The sequence below is a fragment of the Mytilus californianus genome, unplaced genomic scaffold (genome assembly GCF_021869535.1).
Source record: "Mytilus californianus isolate M0D057914Y unplaced genomic scaffold, xbMytCali1.0.p SCAF_11, whole genome shotgun sequence".
Taxonomy (NCBI): domain Eukaryota; kingdom Metazoa; phylum Mollusca; class Bivalvia; order Mytilida; family Mytilidae; genus Mytilus; species Mytilus californianus.
In genome coordinates this window covers 69,253,595-69,278,227 of record NW_026262593.1, presented here as the reverse complement: position 1 = coordinate 69,278,227, position 24,633 = coordinate 69,253,595, and the positions used below count along the sequence as shown (strand labels likewise).

Below are 24,633 nucleotides of genomic sequence, written 5' to 3'. Positions count from 1 at the left end.
TACACCCATAGACTTTATTAACACATAAATACTTAGTAACCTAACACTTTATGATGAGATTATCTTCCAAAGAAATTAATTAATTCAATTAAAATTAATTAGTCACATGATCCCTAATGATGACGTCAGAGGGTATCCTCACTGGGTTAAAGCAAATGTTGAAATTGAGATGGCAATATTTAATATGTATGCAAAACTTTCAAAATCAATAGACCATGACCGAGAGGGTGGAACCCAATAATCTCCAAGAAAATTAAATGTGCCAATACTAATACAACTGTATACCAAACCAAATACCATTAACCTTCTACTAGTGGTTCCCAATAAACTGACCTAATCACATAGTAATACACGCAAACATTGCAAAAGTTTCAAGTCAACAGACCATGACTGAGAGGGTGGAACCAAATAATCTCCAAGAAAATTAAATGTGCCAATACTAATACAACTGTATACCAAACCAAATACCATTAACCTTCTACTAGTGGTTCCCAATAAACTGACCTAATCACAAAGTAATACACGCAAACATTGCAAAAGTTTCAAGTCAACAGACCATGACTGAGAGGGTGGAACCAAATAATCTCCAAGAAAATTAAATGTGCCAATACTAATACAACTGTATACCAAACCAAATACCATTAACCTTCTACTAGTGGTTCCCAATAAACTGACCTAATCACAAAGTAATACATGCAAACATTGCAAAAGTTTCAAGTCAACAGACCATGACTGAGAGGGTGGAACCAAATAATCTCCAAGAAAATTAAATGTGCCAATACTAATACAACTGTATACCAAACCAAATACCATTAACCTTCTACTAGTGGTTCCCAATAAACTGACCTAATCACATAGTAATACACGCAAACATAGCAAAAGTTTCAAGTCAATAGACTATGACTGAGAGGGTGGGATCAAATAATCTCCATAGAAATGAGATGTGCCAATACTAATACAACTGTATACCAAATATCATTGAACTACCACTAGTGGTTCCCCATAAACTTAAATAATCACAAACTACTAATATATGTAAACTATGCAAACATTCAAAGTCAATAGACCATAACTGAGGGGACAGGGCCTAATAATCTTCATGGAAATGAGATGTGCCAATACTAATACAACTGCATACCAAATATCCTTTAACTACCAATAGTGGTCCCCTATAAACTTACCTAATCAAAAACTAATACATTGTTGATGCCATCAGAAACAGCAAGCCTAAGTATCACTTTTTTTAACCTCATCTAGGCCAGACAAAAATAAAATTGGGGTCATGTAACTCGTCTTCTTGCAACAAAAAATAACAGGTCAATTTGTTATACAATGTACATCCTTTTCTAAAATGTAATTATCTGAGTATATATATAACCTCCCCTTTAGTTAAAAATAATTTGAATCAAACAGAAAATATTATGTATTTGTAAAAACACTCGACATGATGAGATAAATTATACAATTTTTTTCATTTAAATGAAACTTCTTACAACTTAATTGCATCCCTGTCTCAAAATTTACATATTTCATGACTGATTAAGACAGATTATGTTATGCTATTTTGTGATCCAAGATGGTGGAAAAGAATGTAGGACAGAACTATTATATATAAAGCAAATTTGTAAACAAAGTTTATTCTAAAAAAAATCAATAATGATCAAATAATTGTTAAGAAAACTATTTGTCAAAGTGAAACTGATGTGACATAGCTTATTATTATTTTGCTATGATGTAGTTGTTTGGAGTTGTCTGCCTTTGTTCTTTATTACTTGTATTAGATTATTCTTTTTTTGTTTTTCACAGTTCATTGATATGTATGGTAAAAAAAAGAGAAAATTTCCATTGTCTGGTAACAAATTTAAAAATTCCTCTGGTCCTGTTGTTCTAGCTAGGCAGTCGAGTATATCTAAAGAAAAAAAAAAGACAGAAGTTTAGTAATAGTCAAAATAAACAGTATTTTTTCAGTCTCTATCAACATTTTTCATTGGATATTGAATTACTATTTTCTTGTCTTTGGTAAAATTCATTTCACAGAACTAACTTTAAACAATAATTCATAAAACAAAATCAAAAACATAAATTTAACACACAAACGTCACATAATAATGTGCAGTGTTGGGATCAATACAATGTCGTCTTTATGACAACATCAATTTAATGGTGGTCTCATCTTACAGTAGGTTTTCATCAGGATTAAAGGGTCAAAATAGATATATGTGGAAGAATTTTTGAAGTGGAAATCTATAGAAATCATTCCATCGGCTTAATTCGCCAGTGTAAAAATCTAGGTTGATGCATAGAAAAATGTCACATGGTACGACTTTTTCAACCTCCACAACTCTCCAACTGGCTGCTTTGTTTTATATATAAACCCAGTTGCTTTTTTATGTTCTCAAATGCTTTATATTTTTTACTTAATGTGAACAGAAATCTTTATCATACATTCTCCAACAAAACCCAAGGGTAATTTGAGCTCATGACAAAGGTATTTGCCCCAGCTGTATACTGTAAATTCAGAAATTATTGGGAATAATGCGACTGGACGAGTATCCCAATAATAAGAACTCGCATTCTGATATCTGTATGCATATTTTCCTAAAATTGCAATAATTAATTTCACATTTTAGTCCATTCTTCAAAAATTGCAATAATAAATGCATGCAATAATTTCTAAATTTACAGTAATTGTAAATTCTGATCCAGAAATATTTTTTAATCAGATTTGATTTCTGATAAATTTTGTAAAGTTAACAAAAACCAACTTGACAATTGCTGGTAAAGTTGACATTTTATGGATAGTAATGACTTTTCTATAAAGGTTTTATTGGTTTTATGGATCCACATAAATTTATTCATTTGTCCCTTTTCCAGGTTTTGACTTTGAGCGTAACTGTTGAAGGTCAATCCAGAAAAAGCAGTAAATTTGTATGCATCCTTTCAATTAATCATTGGAGGAAGAGGTAGACTGATATAAAAGGAAACCAGATTATTTCTTAAAAGCAGACCTTGTTTGTTATAATTATTCTTATATTTTGTGTGAAATTGACACATTGTGTAACTTACCTTTCAATGACTGCAGATAAACTGGTTCATTGTCATCTGGTTTCCCTATCTGCTGTTGGAGAGCTCTATATACACTGTCTAAAACTATTTTTCTCTGCAATGTAAATATAAACAGCCTTATTTTTATACTATTTGTCCAAAAGATATAACATAAATTTGTGGGGGTTCAAGGTGTAATACATTTTGTACCACCAAATCATAGTACGTCACAACCGGTTGCATAGGAAAAAGGGGCGACAAAAATATTGCCTTGAATTTGACAGTTGTAGGAAATTAATCCTTCATTTCAATGCAGTAAAAAATTTCTGTTTTCTATTTTTTTATTTTGGTGTCTCTATAGAATATTTTGGAAACTTGAGGTTACATGGTTACTAAAGCTTGTACACAGGGAAAAAAGAGTGAAAATTTGATTGGTTAACTTCCAGTTATGGTTGGTTTCTTATATGCAATGAAATGTTATGTGAAATTTTGTCTGTAGTACTGAACAGGATAAAACTTTACTCATGCCAAGTATTTCTTTATTTGAAACAAAGATAAATTCTGCACAATTTTTTGAAAAGTGCAAATTTAACAAAGACAAATTGGGGAAAAACAATGGTGGTATTACAACTCAAACTCCATGTGAGGTTGTATGACTGTTATATGTAAATGTGCCCCCTAACAAATCTAACGGGGTGGATAAATTTAAATTGTAGAAACACTTGTTTGAGCATCTTTAAAAGTAACTTAAATCTAACAATATCATAAACAAGAAATCTTAAGAGGATTTATAAAAGAACTAACTAAAAAACAAAATGTGTTGGTATAATTTTTGAATCAATGTCCTTTCCATTAAAGTTAAAGGGGCATAAGCTAGGATTAAGACAAACATAATTAAAATATGATTTTTGTTCTGTTTCAAACATTTCTAAAAGCAGAATTTTGAATTAATATTTGAATAAACCTATCTAGACAGACATATAAACCTTACAATCATTTCATACACCAAATACAGTCAACCTATTACTTAAAGTATCTGAAAAGAGGACAGAAACTTAACATTGACCAATGAACCATGAAAATGATGTCAGAGACAAATGATACCTGCCAGACAGACATGTACACCTTAAATTCATTCCATACACCACATATAGCTGACCTATTGGTTGTAGTATTTGAAAAACAGAACAAAACACAAAAACTTTAAATTGTCCACTGGACCATGAAAATGAGGTCAAGATCAGATGAAACTGCCAGATTAACATGTTCCCCTTACAATCATTCCATACACCACATATAGTTGATCTACTTCTTATAGTATCTGAGAAACAGTCCTAATCATCTAACTTTAACCTTGATCACTGATCCATGAAATGAGGTTGAGGTCAGGTGAGCCACTTCTGACGTACATGTGGATGTTGCAAGGAACCCATATACCAAATATAGTTATTCTATTACTCATAATAAGTGAGAAATTCACATGATTAAAATACTATAATTTTGTTTAAAGCAGTCGCTGAACCATGAAAATGAGATCAAGGACAATGGACATATGACAGACAGAAAATTTGTAACATAATGTATCTGCATATGAAGTATGAAGTATCCAGGTCTTCTACCTTCTGAAATTTAAAGCTTTATACAAATAGTTTACAGTGCCACAAACGGATAGTTATCCCTATGTCTCATATTCTGTGACTTTCATTGCAGGCGAGACAAAAATCAAATATTAGAATGTGACTCAAATCAGTCAATATGAATTTGATAACTAATGCCCATTAAAGGCACACAAATGACACTGTTAAGAATATTAAATAAAGTTTGTATATTTTTTTAGGTAATCCATTCCAATCAGGGTACTAAAACTGTATCCAATGTTTACCGGGAAAATCTTACCTGTTCTCTGTCAGAATTCATTATACATTTCCCAAACTCTAAAATGACTCTAGGATATTTCTGAACCACAATATCTGTTGCATTCTGCTTGTTAGTTTTTAACAGTACCAGTATCAGTATAGAATCGTGACCAGGAACCAGATAATCTTGATCCAACAACTCTAATACTTTATTCATTAAACTTTCACTTGCTTTAGAAAAACATAACAAACTCTGAAAAAGATCAGACACATATATAAATGTAAGTAAGATAAACCAATTCATCTAAGTTATTGACATAAATTAAGATCAGACTAAGGGGGTGTGGCCAAATAATCTCCATGGAAATGAGATGTGAGAATGCTAATACAATGCATACCAAATCACTTTTTGCTCCCCTCAAACTGACCTTACCACAAACTTCATTATATAAACTAAGGAAAAGTCAATAGACCATGACTGAGGGGACAGGACTAAATAATCTCCATGAAAATGAGATATACCAATGCTCATACAACTGCATCCCAAAGGTCATTGACCTACCATTAGTGGTTCCACCTACACTGACCTTATCACAAACTAATATTTTGTTGACATTGCTGCCAGTTACCATTGTCCGTTAATATTTTTCAATAATTACCTGCAATTTCAGAAGGTCTTCAAAACACAAACCACAGTTACAAAAATCATGTGATAAGACATGCTGCTTGATCTTTGAAGCATTTTTCCGAGCTGTTGTAGGACTTGCACGTAATATATATTGACATGGCTGTTTCATATCTTCAGGTCCTTTAAAGGGAGATAAATAATCCAACCAATTGTATCTTCTTCCAAAATGGCCCTCATCAGCAGGCTAAAATATCAGATGCATCAACTCAATTACAATGTATTAAAGGCAGCTATTTTTATTTTCTCTAAATGTCTGTAAAAAACATTACAGATAATATGATTAAAGTCTAACTGGTAATTAGGTCATCTTGAAACTGCCCCTTATCAGTTAGAATACTTTGGTAGAAATATGCAGTAGTAGACACTCCCATTGTTGCAGGCTGTGCAGCAACCAGTGTTGGTCTTAATTTTCCAATCCTTTTGGTTAAATTGAACATGAATAACACAAATTTATTTTGTCATTTTGTGAAAAATGAATACTGTGGATTCATATATTTTCGTGGGTACCAATTTTCGTGGATTAGGGAAAATTTGCATGTTCGTGGATATTTAATTTTGTGGTTTTACCGAAAGTCTGCTTACAAGCCTATACAAAATATGTCATTCGTCGAACATTTAATTTCGTGGTTCACTTGTACCCATGAAATCCACGAAAATTGGTATCTAACAAATAATAATGAATCCACAGTATGTTGTACAAAACACTCTGCCTAAGAAATCATTTGCACCGTAAATAAAAATGTTCTGAGATGATAGACAAAAATGAAACTTAAAACCCCACCCTCTTGCATTACGTATTTATTTGAGAGTGGCTATTCAGTATAATGCATAATGATTCATTATACATATACCAATAAGGATTGAAATGTGGCAGTGAGATAACTATTCAACAGTGACAAAAAAACGCTGATATTAACAGTGCAGGTGACTGTACAAACTTCAACAATGAGAAAAACCCAAATCATATTAAAGTTTTTAAAGTCCCTAGCATAACAAAATGTTCAAAAGAGAATACTCAGGCAGCAACCAATACATTACAGGCTTCTGAGATTGGACAGGAACATAAACTAGAGGCTCCCAAGAGCCTGAATCGCTCACCTGTATATAATATTTGCATACTTGAAGCCAAATAAATTGTGGGATTTCCATTTTGGTTGGCAGTGACTCTTGAAATAAGAACATAAGTGGAAGTTGTAACTGGCTCACAGGATTTGCCAAAATGGTGTTCAAAATAGCTCAATGGACAGGACTTTCAAGTAAAATTTCCAACCGTGTTCCATTTTCAACAATGTTTGTCTTTTAGTGTAATTTCATACCTTGAGTAAAACTGATGTATTGTAAATTGATGCAACGTACACATCTTGACATTCAAGAGTTGTATCATAGCATTTATCAATATAACTATTTTCCATCTGACCTAAGAGGAAAAAGAATTATCAAACAGAAACATTTCAGGATGACACTAATGTCCCACCTTTGAAATAGCTGACACTATAAAGAACCATGGAAAAAATCATAACAATGAAACCTAAATTTTAAAATATCCTACCATGGTATACCTGAATGAAATAAGAGTGGACATAGACCAGTTTGGGTAAGTATCTGGCAATCTGAAAGTATTGCATAGAACTAAGAGTCAACTCACTAAAGGATACCCCCACTTCCAAAATTTCCTTAAAATTACCAATTCAGGGGAAGCAACCCAACAACAGGTTGTCTGATGCGTCTGAAAATTTCAGGGCAGATAGATCTAAACCTGATGAACATTTTTACCACCATGTCAGATTTGCTCTAAATGCTTTAGTTTCAGAGATATAAGCCAAACTGCATTTTACCCCCATGTTCTATTTTTAGCCATGGCAGCCATCTTGGTTGATGGGCGGGGTCATCGGATACATTTTTTAAACTAGATACCCTAAGGATGATTTAGGCCAAGTTTGGTTTAATTTGGCCCAGTAGTTTCAGAGAAGATTTTTGTAAAAGATTACAAAAATTTACGAAAAATTGTGAAAAATTGACTTTAAAGGGCAATAACTCCTTATAGAGTCAATTGACAATTTTGTAGATCTTACTTTGCTGAACAATTTTGTTGTTTACAGTTTATCTCTATCTATTATAATATTCAAGATAATAACCAAAAACTGCAAAATTTCCTTAAAATTACTAATTCAGGGGCAGCAACCCAACAACGGGTTGTCTGATGTTTCTGAAAATTTCAGGGCAGATAGATATTGACCTGATGAACTTTTTACTCCCCAGTCAGAATTGCTCTAAATATGCTTTAGTTTCAGAGATATAAGCCAAAAACTGCATTTTACCCCCATGTTCTATTTTTAGCTATGGCGGCCATCTTGGTTGATAGGCGGGGTCATTTGATAAATATTTTAAACTAAATACCCTACGGATTTTTAGGCCAAATTTGGTTTTATTTGGCCCAGTAGTTTCAGAGGAGAAGATTTTTGTAAAAGTTAACGGACGACGACGATGACGGAAGACGGACGCCAAGTGATGAGGAAAGCTCACTTGACCCTTTTGGTCAGGTGAACTAAAAATGAGATGAGGTTAAACATGTTTGTGAGCATTCAACCATCCCCAAGCCCGGAACAGTGGTGTAACAGCACAACAAAAGAATAAACTGTAAAATCAGTTGGAAAGGGCTTGACTTATCAGATCGCAATGAAGCACAAAAGCAACTAGATATCATTGAGATGGGAGCCATCTCTGTGGGCCCGCATCTTTACAATAGGACATGGGGTTGTCAACTGAAACCAAAGTTTTTGACCTTGAACTTTGACCTAGGAAGTTGTACAAACATTATGACACACTCTGGTGTTGGTTAATGTACATGTCAAGTATAAAGTATGAAATTATAATGGTTCTCTAGATATAGAGCTGACGGTAATAAGCATTGTTTATAAGTTTCATAACACTAGGCGGGGCCCTAACTAACCAAAGGAAATTAGTTCAAAGCCAATTTCAATTTTAAAATTAATGAAAACCATATTTTTCCAAACTAAAATGTTTCATCAAACTTTTAGGAAATAAATGAAGAATGCTTCCTTGGGACACAGATGTCCCCGCAAATATACGGTATATTCTGCAATTTTTCAATTTTCAAAGGGACATAACTCAAAAACGACTAAAGTGAAGCATATTCAAAATTGATCTGAATTTGTTGGTAATAAGCATTGTGTATAAGTTTCATAACATTTGGTTGAGGCAAAATAAAGTTGGAGTGCGGAAACTGCAAATTTGCTAATTTTTCCATTTATAAAGGGACATAACTCAAGAACAGTGTCCGTGACACCACCCAAATTCAACCTTGATCTGTGTTTGGTGGTAATAAGCATTGTTTATAAGTTTCATAACATTTGGTTGAGGCAAACTAAAGTTAGGGAATGGAAACTACTTTTGGGACATACAGACGGACAAGGGTTGAACTTATTGCCCCCTCTGCTGCGGCTGGAGCATAAAAAAATTGAATGTTAAGCAAAGCCCTGATAAAATTTTGTCAAATCACAGTGGAAATATCATATTTCAATATAAGACATCTTGCATAAAAACAGGGTGTTATGCTAAATGGTAAAAGATATTACCTCAGTAAATGTGTACTTACCAACTGTAGGACTTGAGGAGCTGTTCTTTTCTTTGATACCACAAATTTTTGATCAGCCAGTCTTTTGATATATATTTCACTCAACAAAACCTAAGATAAATAATATTTGTTGGTCTTCATAGATATCTATGTAACAGGTCTGTACATGAAGAAGAAGAGGATATGCTTTATTCCAATTAAGGGCCACAAAACTGACATGACAATGACATCAACAATTTGAGATTAAAACACATAACATTCAATAAAATCATGTGATCTAATGTATTTTAATAAAATTTTGCTAGCAACTAGAGCATGAGGAAATGCTCTTTCTAAATTTACATGAGGTAACTGTATACATTTGTATTTCTATTTCCAAGATATTTAAATTGCTTTATCTCAAAAAGAATAAAAGTTAAATAAATCATTTTTTATATATCCTTTTGCAGGTCCTTATGTTCTATTGTAGCATGAACAAATTAATGAGATCACCCAATTAAAAATTATTGTTGAAGTCATTTTAAAGTTACGGTAAGAAATATTAAAGCTGCTCCCATTTTTAGCTCACCTGACCGATAGGGTCAAGTGAGCTATTCTTATCCTTTGGTGTCCATCATTGTCTGTTAATTTTTAACAAAAATCTTCTTCTCTGAAACAAGAGGACCGCAATCATTATTAGAGTATCTACTTTAAAAAATGTGTCTAAAAATAGAACATAGGGGTAAATTACAAGTTTTATTTTGCAAACTGATAGAGGTAAAGAAATTCTGATGGGGCAGAAAAGTTCAGAATGGTGAAATCTATCTACTATTCATTCACATTAAAACTGATGATATTTTATTGGGTTGTAAAAGCATGGGTCATGCACAATTTTTTAGTGTGTGGTGCATCTGCTTTTTTACAAGGGCTGGGTTTAGAATATGCAACCAACTTGGTGATATTAGGTATAAAAATGCAAACACAACAGTTTTCTAATGATGTAGTTTTATTGTGATGTCATTAAAGAGTTTGTACAGTGATTATTTATCTGATTCTATTTACAAACAGGCTTATTTCAGGTAAATAGTGCCCAAATTTAAAACTACAGGCTCTCAAGAGCCTGTGTCGCTCACCTGTATCTACTGTGGTTTTGGAAATCATGTTTAATAAGGTTAAAATCATAATAAATAGTATTAGATACCCTAATAATGATTGAGGCCAAGTTTGGTTTAATTTGGCCCAGTAGTTTAAATAAAAGCAGGAAGATTTTTGAAAAAAGTTTACAAAAATTACTAAAAAATTGCAGAAAATGACTTTAAAGGACAATAACTCCAATAAGATGTCAATTGACTATTTTGGTCATGTTTGACTTATTTGTAGATTTTACTTTGCTGAACATTATTGATGTTTACAGTTTATCTCTATCTAAAATAATATTCAAAATAACCAAAAACTGCAAAATTTCCTTAAAATTACCAATTCAGGGCAGCAACCCAACAACAGGTTGTCTGATTTGTCTGAAAATTTAAATGGCAGATAGATCTAAACCTGATGAACATTTTTACCCAAGTCAGATTTGCTCTAAATGCTTTAGTTTCAGAGATATAAGCCAAAAACCGTATTTTACCCCTATGTTCTATTTTTAGCCATTTTGGCCATGTTGGTTGGAAAGCAGGGTCATCGGACATTAAACAACATACTCTAATGATGATTTAGGCCAAGTTTGGTAAAATTTGTATCAGTAGTTTCAGAGGAGAAGATTTTTGTAAAAGATTACAAAAATTTACGAAAAATTGTTAAAAATTGACTTTAAAGGGCAATAACTCCTTAAGGGGTCAAATTGACAATTTTGGTCATGTTTGACTTATTTGTAGATCTTACTTTGCTGAACATTATTGTTGTTTATAGTTTATCTCTATCTATATTAATATTCAAGATAATAACCTAAAACTGCAAAATTTCCTTAAAATTACCAATTCAGGGGCAGCAACCCAACAACGGGTTGTCTGATTCGTCTGAAAATTTCAGTGCAGATAGATCTTAACCTAATGCACATTTTTAGCCTGTCAGATTTGCTCTAAATGCTTTAGTTTCAGAGATAAAAGCTGCATTTTACACCTATGTTCTATTTTTAGCCATGTCGGCCATGTTGGTTGGCAGGCTGGGTCATCGGACACATTTTTTAAACTAGATACCCTAATGATGATTGTGGGCAAGTTTGGTAAAAATTTGTCTCAGCAGTTCCAAGAGAAGAAGATTTTTGTAAAATTTAACAGCACAAAAGTCAAGGAAGTAGATGACATATTCATTTTATGCTAGCTCTGACAGTCTAAGCAAGCATTCATTAAGATGGTTTTATTGGCTAGACTATTTACAATTGGCTTCATCATACTTACAACAGCCTCTTCAAAAATGTATCTTCTTTGTGTATCTACAAAATAAATCTTAACTTTAATTAACTTTGTAAGGATAAGTAAAATTAAAATTCTCGTCTCTGAGAAGTTTATCTAGTAAAAGGATTTGTACACAAATATTAAGCTTTGTAATTTTTTATATTTGCTAAGTTTTATGCATTTGATTTTACTCTGTTTTTTGTTACAGCATGTTTGTAGGTATTTTGTCTTAATAGGTGATATGTAATTGTAATAGTAATAGTTGTAAACTAGTGTTTTGTAAGGAATTAACCATAGTGTTAGCAGAAACTTCACAGTTTTATAGTCTCTTGATTTATGAATTTTGAATGTTCCCATGGTATTTTCTTTTTAACCATTAAGTTGTGGTCACATATTTAGTATACATATTCAGTATAATGTAGACTTTCATAAAATATAAGCAGAATAAGGATTTTTATCCGAATTTTGAAAAGGGGCATGGTGTCATATGGACAAATAACCTCAGGCCATTGTTAGTCTTGTATGTTTTTTTAATTTCCGTTCATTTATATGTTTGGGAGTTTAGTGTGATGTCCATTTTCTCTGAACTAGTACATATTTTTTTAGGGTCCAGCTGAAGCCTGCCTCTGGGTGCGTGATTTTCTCGCTGTGTTGAAGACCCATTGGTGGCCTTGGGCTATTTGCTTTTTGGTCAGGTTGATGTCTTTATGACACATTCCCCTTGTCCATTCTCAATTTTATTATCTAGAATAATTTACTTATTACTTTCACATATGATTTGTCAAAAAAACATTCAATTTCTATTGATGAATTGTTTAACTTTTCTGTAATGTGTGAGCACTTGTGAGGATGAAGAAAAGTACAAAATAAAATCAATTTTTGTTCAATTCAAAATATTTCATGAATTTGTCCTAGAAGAATTCAATATCTTATTTCTATAGCTGCAAGATTAGAACTAATGAAAATCTTTTTTATGTGCATTATGTAATTTGAACTTGATTCTAGGGCTTTGTTTGTGTTTTTATATTTCACCACTTGCTGTTTCTATTATTTTTTTTACCATTTAACAAAAATTCCAGGTACTCTTTCACATGAGTATTTTTATACATTTCTCCACTGCTGTTAGTACCCTGCAAGAAAAAATACAGTAAAACTAGTTACACACATATAGAATAAAAATGGCAATTAAGCATTTATTTCAGATTAATTTCAATATAAAAATAAGGAGATGTCAGATCCAAGCCTCTCAGGTAAAGTTCTAGTACAAAGCAGGGTTAATATTCATATTAAATTAACATTTTCTCATCCTGAATATAAATTTAATTTGCCACTGGACTTTCCTGAACTTCATTTCTATAGATTGCTCACTGGGGCAAACAAAAGACTACAAAAATAAAAATAAGAAGATGTGGTATGATTGCCAATGAGACAATTCTCTACTAGAGTCCAAATGACATAGAAGTTAACAACTACAACTCACAGTATGTCCCTCAACAATGAGCAAAACCCATACCTCACATTGCCTCGAAATGACAACTTGTATTTGTTGTTTTTCTTAGTAGCAAACCGAAAAATAGTGAAAGAGAAGACTGGTTGCCACAGTCATGAATATGCATGAATGAAAGGGAATGTTGGGTAGTTGAAAAAGAGATTATAACCATTATTAACATGATTTAAAGTATTAAAGAAAAGTAAATGATTCATAAAAATAATTAATAGACAGTTGAAATATATTTAAAGGATAGCTTTGTTTAGTTCCTGTAGGAGACCAGTACGACAGACTACTACTGAGGGATAAGTGTTAATTGGGCGAGGGCTTCTATGGCTTTTTCACAAAACTTTAGGGCATCCTGAAAATTAAGATTATAAAACAACAGTCAAACCTGCTTTAGAAGTCACCTCTTTTAAGTGATAACCTGTCTTGTCAGGTCACCCCATTCTTGTCCCACTGCAATAATAACTATATATTTTGAACCTTAATTCAAAGGTCACATCTCTTATAAGGTCACTTTTCTTTGGTTCCAAGGGTGAACTTTATATACAGGTTTGACTGAATGCCCTTTTATTGAAAATACCCCTGAGTCCTCAAGGATCAAACTGTAGCACTCAAAACATAAACACAAGAGTTATCATCTTGATAACTTACAAATGAGGTTTAACAAGGGAAATGTGTTGATAAAAACATTCCTAATATGAGGTCAAACATCCAGAAAAAATACTCAAATTCTCTTGATATGACTTCCAGAGACTCTATTATTTATGAGTACAGGTATATGTATAAATTTTACAATACCTGAAGAAGCTGTATAGCTAGGTCAAGTGATATTGTTCCTTTGTCATGCAGAGCCACCATTGACTGTGTCAATACACTGGGGCAACATCTTCTCATCAGCTAGAACATAAACATGTACAGTATCATTAAACATTGACTGTGTCAATACACTGGGGCAACATCTTCTCATCAGCTAGAACATAAACATGTACAGTCCATGTATACTCAATAACAAATTCATAAATCTGCAGCTCGTTATATTGTAACAGTACTATTGTACACTCTAATGCAAACATTGTATAAACTTTGGCTTAATACTTTCTTAGCCTTTTTTTGTGACATCAGTATTGTTTCCATGCAGTTTTATCTATGATGCTTAGAAAGAATACAGGTATGCTGAATTTCAAGTTGTCTGCTAAGAATTCATAGTTCATCTGGAATAGTTTCAATGTTGCTGTATAAGGAGAACTATCATACATTCCCCCAAAAAAATATTACTTGTACTTGTGTAGAAACAGAACAGAAATGCTGGACACTATCTTGCATTCTACCTGTTTCTAAGCTGTTGTTTAAATAAATTTTATGTATGGAGACAATGTTTAGTTATTCTACACATCCTTGCATTTTAAAACTAATCAGAATTAAGACTTACATCTAGCTATTCAGGGAATAGCTTACTTTCCGCTGAATAAAATGAAAGAGCATTTTGACATACCCTATAATACATTATTCCTGCCAAATTCAATTTACACTCATGAAGTGTCTAAGATTTCTCATGTTGCTCTATTGTTGATGCTTGTCTTTTGGGTTTCTGTGTAATTTTGAGTTGCTGTCTTATTAACATATACAGGTACTCAACATTTTATTTTATTTTAATTAAATCCAACAGGATGATTTGCAGAAGATTCATCAGTACTGGTAATTATTTCAATAAAGTTTAAAAAGATTTCAACTTTTAGATTCAGAGGAGATTTTTTTTTATCACCTAGGTAAAACTGATTTTGCTATATCTGACAAAAATGGCTTCAGGTTTTCACACACAGAATTTGTTTTCATGCTAGCAATGATTTATGAGAAATAACTACCATAAGTATTATAGCTAATGCTATGTTTTCTAGTTACTGTCCATTTTAGGACTGAACATGTTTTCTTTAGATTAAACCAATGTCTGCTATACAATTAATGCTTTAATTACATATGAATTTTCAGTGTTTGTCTTAATAAAATTTTCATAAAGACGCACTGACAGATTTTACTGCATTTATAAATACCTGTGACAAGGGAGATAACTGCTGGAAATTGTCATGAAGAATTTCATTGTGTTGAACACATATTTTTATCAAGTCAACCTACAAAGTAGCAAATTAACTCATTAAAAACGATATACTATTACCTACAGACAAATTACAGACTCTCTAGTTCAACTAAAATTGTTTTCTAGAAACAAGAAAAAATAAATGAAGAATGTGTTCAAGGGACACCCACTTGTACATATACGGCAAATTCTGCAATTTTTTAATTTACAAAGGGACCTCAAGAACAGTAAAAGGGACACCACCCACATTCAAACTTGATCTGTGTTTGGTGATAATAAGCATTTAACATTTGGTTGATTCAAACTTAAGTTAGAGTGCAGAAAATGCAAATTTGCCAATTTTTCCAATTATAAAGGGACATAACCCGAGAATGGTTAGAGATCTAGAACAGAAACTAATTTTGGGATGTACAGACATTCGTACGGACGTACAGAGGTAAAATTTAATGCCCCCTCCACGACATAAATATAGCTATTACCATGTATATCAAAGAACTGTTTTATTATGTGAATCTACTACAAGACATATTTTATAAAGGTATATGTAGAAGATACTATGGTAAAAGTTATATATAATATATAAAAAAACGGCATTCCAATATTCCCCACTGTTGCACATATTCATATCTGTCCAAGGGCAATAACTCAAACAAAAAATTTTTGGTTCTTTTAAATGTTTTCATTTATATTCTACCAGAAATGAAAACATGAGATTGCTAACATTGTTATTTTTTCATATAACTTCTATTTCCAAGGGATATAACTCCTGTACAAATAATTGGTCAGCACTGTTTTTTTCTTAAATTACTTAAAAATCTCAGGTGTGAGCGTGCTTACAATGCAATGTGTAATATAATTTACAAAGGGACATGACTCAAGTAAAATAATTATTCAGCACTGAATTTCGAACTTATCCAAGACATTGTTCATATTGATGCAAATTTCATAATAATCCTACAAGAACTGATTTTCGTTTTGTCTGTGACATTGATAATCTAAATCTATGATATGAATTTTACTAAAATCTGGCAAGAATTGTATGGTTGAGAGGGCTTACAAGACTAGATGACTAGACGTACAACAGGTATTTCTGCACCTTGTGCATAAATGAAAATTAAAAAAAAGGCCTAACTGGACATGGCTAATCATACGCAAAAAGACAGGGGTACAGTCAAATAGGAATTAATTATTCATTTTTAACAGGAAAAACATAAAGTAACAAATGGAACAACTTTACTCTCTAATTGATAATACCCTTTCCTAATTCATAATTTTGATACATTTAAATGATTTAATTTATGAAATGCAGTTACCTTTTAGTTCTTTATTAATATTAAAATTAGATGTCATAATCTGATAGACTCTTGCATTTTACATTTACTTCATATCTAACTGGAAATATTTTGGACCTTATTCTCACATTTAAATACTTTTAGCAAAAGTGAACCTGATTTGGCCGAAAAACACTGTCTATAAAAATAAGAAGATTTGGTATGATTGCCAATGACAACTCTCCACAAGAGACCAAATGACACAGAAATTAACAACTATAGGTCACCGTACGGCCTTCAACAATGAGCAAATAGAAATAAGAAGATGTGGTATGAGTGCCAACGAGACAACTCTCCATCCAAGTCACAATGTGTAAAAAGTAAACAATTAAAGGTCAAAGTACGGCCTTCAACACAGAGCCTTGGCTCACACCGAACAGCAAGCTATAAAGGGCTCATACCGCATAGTCAGCTATAAAAGGCCCCGAAATGACAAATGTAAAACAGTTCAAACGAGAAAACTAACGGCCTAATTTATGTACAAAATAATGAATGAAAAAAAAATGTGTTACACAGCAACAAACGACAACCACTGAATTACAGGCTCCTGACTTGGGACAGGCACATACAGAATGTCTACTCTATAATTGAAATTCAGCTTTTTATTAACCTTCAATAACTGTGAGTACTCCTAGATCAGTACGTAGTGTCTTCTGTTATTTAGTTATAGATATGTTTTGTGCTAAGTGTTGATCTGATGAGGCAAATCCTTTTCAACTGATTTTTTTTGTTGTTCTGCTAAACCACTGTCCAAAGATAAGGGGTGGGTTAAGTTCTCACAAACATGTTTAACCCTGCAAAAGTTTTTCTGTGTCTATTCCAAATCAGGAGCTTGTATTCCAGTGGTTACTGTTGTTGGTTGTTGTCTGTCATAATTTTTTGTTTTAATAATGTTATAACTTAAATTAAGATGTTGGTCCTCTCTACAGAATTGTTTCACATGTTGCTATCCATGGGACTTTTATTGCTACTACGAAGCATATGGTATAGGTAATGTCTGCTTGTTGAAAGCATTATTGTGATATGGTACTTGTTTACATCCTTTTGTCTTTGTTGGATAATTGTCTCATTTATGTCATTAGAAATCATACTGTGTTACCTTATTTATATAGTGGATAGTTGTCTCATTGGAAATCATGCCACATCTCCTTATTTATATAGTGGATAGTTGTCTCATTGGAAATCATGCCACATCTCCTTATTTATATAGTGGATAGTTGTCTCATTGGAAATCATGCCACATCTCCTTATTTATAAGTGGATAGTTATCTCATTGGAAATTCAACTACATCTCTATATTTGTATACTAACATTGTAAGTATAATCTGTTATATATAAGTTGTTACCTTTGGTATCAAAAGCAAGGTCCTTTCTGCTACTTCTGGATCACATAAAACCAGATATAGATTGGTCAATGCTAACTTGTCTGCTATACTGAAAAATTATAAATACCAGATATTAGGAAGCACTGTGAAAGGCAAGTTAAGTGAAGTACACATCTGATGAATAACAATTTGAATAATAAATCAGTAAAGTTTTAGTGTATCATACATGATTTTTCTAAGTATTTTATTGAGAATTAAGAGGCTGTTATCAAACTGCAGTTAAATTCCAAACTTTATGCAGCAAAAAAAAATGCCCTTCTTAATCAATTTTAACAAGCACCATCCTTAAAATGAATTAAATAGCAGGTAAGAAACTAGATTAACATTTGATATGGCAGACAGGAATACTGTAAACATTGTACTCTAACAGTTTCCAAATTACAGGTTAAATCATTCTTTTTTGAAGAAAACTTAGGTTCTTGAAATATGTGACTTGAATTTTTACCTTTTGACAACATTTCTTTTTTATTCTTGTTTATAATTCAGTATGGTTGTCTTTATTTCAAGAAAAAAAATATAATATTACAACTCAACAAACTGATATCTTTGTATTCATTTGGGATACAATATAAATCTACTGTGAGTATATAGACTTGAAGTAGAAGAAAGACTGTATAACTATGATTTATTTCTTAGTTGTAATTGGCTTTGAACAAGCTTTAAGTAGCTGCAAGTTTTATTGAATCAGTACATGGTGTATTTGGTATTTGTTTTTTGTACTCAATTGATGAGTCAAGCCTTCTCAAACTGATTTTTACAGTTTGTTGTGGTGTTGCAGCACTGTCCCAGGTTGAGGGAGGTTTGAACACTTGCAAACATGTTAAACCCTTTCATATTCTTTATGTGTCTGTCCCATGTCAAGATTTTTGTAATTAGGTGGTTTCGTTTGATGCTGTCTGTCATATTTGTAGTTCCTTTACGTAAATCAGGCAATTGGTTTTCTTGTTTGAATTGTTTCGCAACTTGTGATGCTACGTCCTTTTATAGCTTTAATACTATATGATATCAGTTAGGATTATTAACTAACATCCACATCATTTGGTCTGTGGAAGAAAGTTGTCTCAATGGCAATCATACCATATCTACTTTTTTTATCTTGAAAATCTACTGACCCTAAATCAAAAGGGGTTCTCCTTACTTCATGGGTCATTATCAAACCAACTTCAGTTTAGATTGGGACATGCATGTATGGTTCAAAAGATACAGAAACAAAAATTTTGCCCAAATTTCAGTCTATCGATAGCTGTTGTGACCTTGACCTTTGAGTTTTTTACCCTAAATCAATTATACTCTTTTGTTTTATTGAAAAGTATAAAAACTAGAGGCTCTCAAGAGCCTGTGTCGCTCACCTGTATCTACTGTTGTTTTGGAAATCATGTAAAATAAGGTTAAAATCATATAGATACCCTAATAATGATTGAGGCCAAGTTTGGTTTAATTTGGCCCAAAAGTTAAATTAAAAGCAGAAGAAATTTGAAAAAATTTACAAAAATTACCAATAAATTGCAGAAAATAACTTTAAAGGACAATAACTCCAATAAGATGTCAATTGCCAATTTTGGTCATGCTGACTTATTTGTAGATCTTTCTTTGCTTGATATTTTTGCTGTTTACAGTTTATCTCAATCTATAATGATATTCAAAGATAATTAACAAAAAATAAAAAATTTACTTTCCTCCACTCCAAAATTTATTTCACCTAGGGCCTGTATAATGCTGAAAATGCCTTTAAATGTTTTTATGGAACACAATTCAAAATAAATTTGGGCAGGGGTTCCCCTGACCCCGACTAACCCGCCGGGTCTGAGGGGCATTCACCCAATATAAGTATGCTGAAAGAAAAGATATAATAATGGTTTATAGAAAAAGTAACACAGAATAATTCTGAAAATGGAACATATCAAGGAGAAATTATTAGCACCCCCCTCCCCTGAAAAAATTGCACCCCTTGGAAAAAAATCAAGTCATCCCATTGTAGTCTTACAATAGTTACTGAAGACCCCTTGTCATTATTTAAATTAGTTTTCAAGTTGTGACCATTTGAAATTGTTTTTTAACATTTTCCCCATAGACTTCTATAGTATTATAAAACCCCTATGTTCTATTTTTACCCATGGGGACCATGTTGGTTATAGGGCAGGGCCATCAGATACATTTTTCAATCAAAGATACTCTAATAATAATTGTGGGTAAGTTTAACTCTATTTGGCCAAGTAGATTAAGAGGAGATGATTTTTGTAAAAAATTTAAGAAAAAATAGTGAAAAAATTGACTTTAAAGGGCAATAACTCCTTAAGGGGTTAATTGACTATTTTGATCATATTGACTTATTTGTATATCGTACTTTGCTGAACATTATTGATGTTTACAGTTTATCTCTATCTATAACAATATTTAAGATAACCAAAAACTGCAAAATTTCCTTAAAATTACCAATTCAGGGGCAGCAACCCAACAACAGGTTGTCTGATTCGTCTGAAAATTTCAGGGCAGATAGATTCAAACCTGATGAACATTTTTAGCCCGTCAGATTTGCTTTAAATGCTTTAGTTTCAGAAATATAAGCCAAAAACTGCAATTAACCCCTATTTTCTATTTTTAGCCATGTCGGCCATGTTGGTTGGCAGGCGGGGTCATCGTACAAATTTTTTAAAGTAAATACCCTAATGATGATTATGGCCAAGTTGGTTAAATTTGTCTCCGTAGTTTCAGAGGAAAAGATTTTTGTAAAAGATTACAAAAATTTACGAAAAATTGTTAAAAATTGACTATAAAGGGTAATAACTCCTTAAGGGGTCAATTGAAAATTTTGGTCATGTTGACTCATTTGTAGATCTTACTTTGCTGAACATTATTGCTGTTTTCAGTTTATTTCTATCTATAATAGTATTCAAGATAATAACCAAAAACTGCAAATTTCCTTAAAATTACCAATTCAGGGGCAGCAACCCAACAACATGTTGTCTGATTCGTCTAGAAAAATCAGAGCAGACAGATCTCAACCTGATAAACCTTTTTACCCTTGTAAGATTTGCTCTTAATGCTTTAGTTTCAAAGATATAAGCCAATAAAATGCTCCGCAGGGCGCAGCTTGATACGACCGCAGAGGTCGAACCCTGAACAGTTGGGGCAAGTATGGACACAACATTCAAGCCTGATACAGCTTTGCATTTGGATTGTGATTAAATATTTGACACAGCATAGGTTTCTGACACAGAATGAATGTGGTCTAAGAACTTAAAAATTTTAAATTGGACATTCACCTATTATGGTCCAATATCCAAAATCTAAATACATGGTTAGATTCAGCATATCAAAGAACCCCAAGAATTCAATTTTTGATGAAATCAAACAAAGTTTAATTTTGGACCCTTTTGACCTCAATGTGGACAAAGTTGATAACAGGGCCCAAAAATCAAAAATCTAAATACATGGTTAGATTCAGCATATCAAAGAACCCTATATATTCAATTTTTGTTGAAATCAAACAAAGTTTAATTTTGGACCCCGATTTGGACCAACTTGAAAACTGGGCCCATAATCAAAAATCTAAATACATGTTTAGATTCAGCATATCAAAGAACCCTAAGAATTCAATTTTTGTTAAAATCAAACTAAGTTTAATTTTGGACCCTTTGGACCTTAATGTAGACCAATTTGAAAATGGAACCAAAAATTAAGAATCAAAATACACGGTTAGATTCGGCATATCAAAGAACCCCAATAATTCAATTTTTGATGAAATCAAACAAAGTTTAATTTTGGACCCTTTGGACCTCAATGTGGACCAATTTAAAAATGGGGCCCAAAATCCAAAAACTAAATACACGGTTAGATTCAGCATATTAAAGAACCCCAAGAATTCAAGAATAAAACGCCATTGAAATTGGTCAAGAAATAAGCAATTTATACGAAGTATCTTCTTTTGCACAATACTGTGCAATTAAATATTTCTTGCTATTGCGCAATACTGTACAATTGACAATTTCTTGCTATTGCGCAATATTGTGCTATTGGATATTTCTTGCTATTGCGCAATACTGTGCAATTGAAGATTTCTTGCTATTGCGCAATACTGTGCAATTAAAGATTTCTTGCTATTGTGCAATACTGTGCAATTGAAAATTTCTTGCTATTGCACAATACTTATTATATAATAATTTACATATCCTGTTTGGTGTGTATCTCCTACCATATCATTATTATTTGCTTTTAAAAATAAATCAGAAATAACCGACTTAAAATGGAAAATTTTAAAAGAAAAGAAAAAGGAAAAAAAGAAAAAAAAGGAAAAAAAAAAAAAAATCCCCCCCCCCAAATTTTTTGAACCCCCTTATGATTCATCACCCCCAAACTCAATCCCAGCCTTCCCTTTGTGGTATGGTACCTTGCAGTACAATTTCAGAGAGATCCATACACTTGAACACAAGTTATTGTCTGGAAACTAGAAAAATGTGTTTTTTGGCCCCTTTTTGGCCCCAAATTCCTAAACGTTTAAGGCAATTACCCCCAAACTCAAACCCAGCTTTCCCTTTGTGATATGGAACTTGTAGTACAATTTCAGAAAGATCCATACACTTACACACAAGTTATAGTCCTGAAACTAGAAAAATGCTTGTTTTTTGCCCCTTTTTGGCCCCTAATTCCTAAAATATTGAGGCAATTACCCCCATCATCAATCCCAGCCTTCCCTTTGTGGTATGGTACCTTGCAGTACAATTTCAGAGAGATTCATACACTTGAACACAAGTTATTGTCTGGAAACTAGAAAAATGCTTATTTTTGGCCCCTTTTTGGCCCCCAATTCCTAAACGTTTCTGCAATTACCCCGAAACTCAAACCCAGCTTTCCCTTTGTAATATGGAACCTTGTAGTACAATTTCAGAAAGATCCATACACTAACACAAGTTATTGTCATGAAACTAGAAAAATGCTGGTTTTTTGCCCCTTTTTAGGCCCCTAATTCCTAAAATTTTGAGGCAATTACCCCCAAAATCAATCCCAGCATTCCTTTTGTGATATGGAACCTTGTGGTACAATGTCAGAGAGATCCATACACTAACACACAAGTTATGTCTGGAAGTTACAAAAATGCTTATTTTTGGCCCCTTTTTGGCCCCTAATTCCTTTACTGTTGGTACCATAACCCCCAAAATCAATCCCAACCTTCCTTTTGTGGTATTGAACCTTGTGGTAAAATTTCATAGAGATCCATTCACTTAAACTAAAGTTAGAGTGCGAAAACCAATGTGTCTTCGGACAACGCCGGACGACGCCAGACGACGACGACAACGACGACGACGACGACGCCAACGTCATACCAATATACGACCACAAAAATTTTTTTGCGGTCGTATAAAAACTGCATTTTACCCCTATCTTCTATTTTTAGTCATGTCGGCCATCTTTGTTGGCAGACCGGGTCATCGGACACATTTTTTAAACTAGATACCCCAATAATGATTGTGGCCAAGTTTGGTTAAATTTGACCCAGTCGTTTCAGAGGAGAAGATTTTTGTAAAAGTTAACGACGATGATGAAGGACGTCAAGTGATGCCAAACGCAGAGGGCCAAGTGAGCTAAAAACTATATCTAACCTTGACTTTTCACCATGACTTGCAAGTTCTTTGATCCATGTTTGTAACAAGGTAAGGGCATGTTCTGAAATAAATTTAATATCTGATTAACCGACTGAAGGAGACCCTCATGGGTAGTCAAGGTCGTTAGGAACCCACCTAGTATCTGATTAAAGAATTTAGTGTTACAACATGACAATATATCTTTTTTTTAATCAAAATAGTTGTATAGCTTTATATTTATGGGGTCATTGTAGTTACAATGTTTTACACAAGCTACCTTCAAAAACAATATATCTTCAACACAATGTGACTTTTTTTTAAAATTGCATTTAAAGAAAAATCATTAAGTTTAGTGTAACTTTTTTACAATTCCTTTTTAACATTCATCTGATTTCTGTCCTATCTAATAGATCTTAAAGGACAAATAATAGAATGAAGATGTCTTAAAAGTGTTGTTTTTATTGTTCTCTTACTGTTCACATGTTATAAATCCAAATTTCAAAATTTCAATACTGTAAACAAAGAGAATGAATGGAACCAATGAGAAAGTGACCCAAAACACAAAAATTCATAAAGCACATAGGGTTCTGCAGAACAAAAATTAGTGTATTAAAATATAAAATATGGAAAAACAAAAACCAAAAAAAAATAAAATGTTTACTCTGGATTGCATCTCTTGATTATGAAGAAGCTTCAGTTAAAGGTTCATGACATTCCATGATAGTTTGAAAAAGGTTTTAAATGTGCATCTTAATGTAAACTCCCCAAAAAATTAGTCCATTCATCTGTAAAACTCTATTTTTTCTTCAGATGCTAATTCTTGATCATGAATAAGCATCTTATCATTTAGAAGTTATTAGTGTAATTTTTTTTAAATATCTCTTGATCATGAAAAAGCTTCTATCTAAGTTCCATAAAATTTTCATCAAGCTTTGACAAAGAAATTGATATTTAAAAAAAAATAATTTCAGACTTTACCTAATTGTCGATGCTGGCGTTAACGAAGAAATCTGGACCACTTTGTAATGCAGGTGAAAAAATTACACAATCCTATTTACCTGAATTAAATTCCTTGACTCTGGAAAACAAAATGATATCTGATAGCAGATCAGGGATAGCTTTACTGCAAATAGACAGAATCATATCGCCTTCTGCCTATAAAAAACAAAATTTGAGTTAATAATAAGGATTGTCT

At 32.6% G+C, this 24,633-nt stretch overlaps 1 protein-coding gene across 1 annotated transcript in view; it reads right to left on the bottom strand.

The window, feature by feature from the left end:
* Nucleotides 1-24,633, bottom strand: part of LOC127720593 (BLOC-2 complex member HPS3-like) — a 50,424-nt gene continuing 25,791 nt past the window's right edge. The window contains exons 11-22 of the mRNA XM_052227260.1: nucleotides 24,497-24,593; nucleotides 23,457-23,520; nucleotides 17,821-17,908; nucleotides 15,100-15,177; nucleotides 13,850-13,948; nucleotides 12,617-12,686; nucleotides 11,560-11,594; nucleotides 9,206-9,295; nucleotides 5,561-5,773; nucleotides 4,942-5,154; nucleotides 3,067-3,160; nucleotides 1-1,909 (exon numbers count right to left, since the gene is read on the bottom strand). Of these exons, the coding sequence (XP_052083220.1) occupies nucleotides 1,728-1,909; nucleotides 3,067-3,160; nucleotides 4,942-5,154; nucleotides 5,561-5,773; nucleotides 9,206-9,295; nucleotides 11,560-11,594; nucleotides 12,617-12,686; nucleotides 13,850-13,948; nucleotides 15,100-15,177; nucleotides 17,821-17,908; nucleotides 23,457-23,520; nucleotides 24,497-24,593 (1,323 nt within the window). The 3' untranslated portion in view covers nucleotides 1-1,727. The remainder of the gene's footprint in view (nucleotides 1,910-3,066; nucleotides 3,161-4,941; nucleotides 5,155-5,560; nucleotides 5,774-9,205; nucleotides 9,296-11,559; nucleotides 11,595-12,616; nucleotides 12,687-13,849; nucleotides 13,949-15,099; nucleotides 15,178-17,820; nucleotides 17,909-23,456; nucleotides 23,521-24,496; nucleotides 24,594-24,633) is intronic.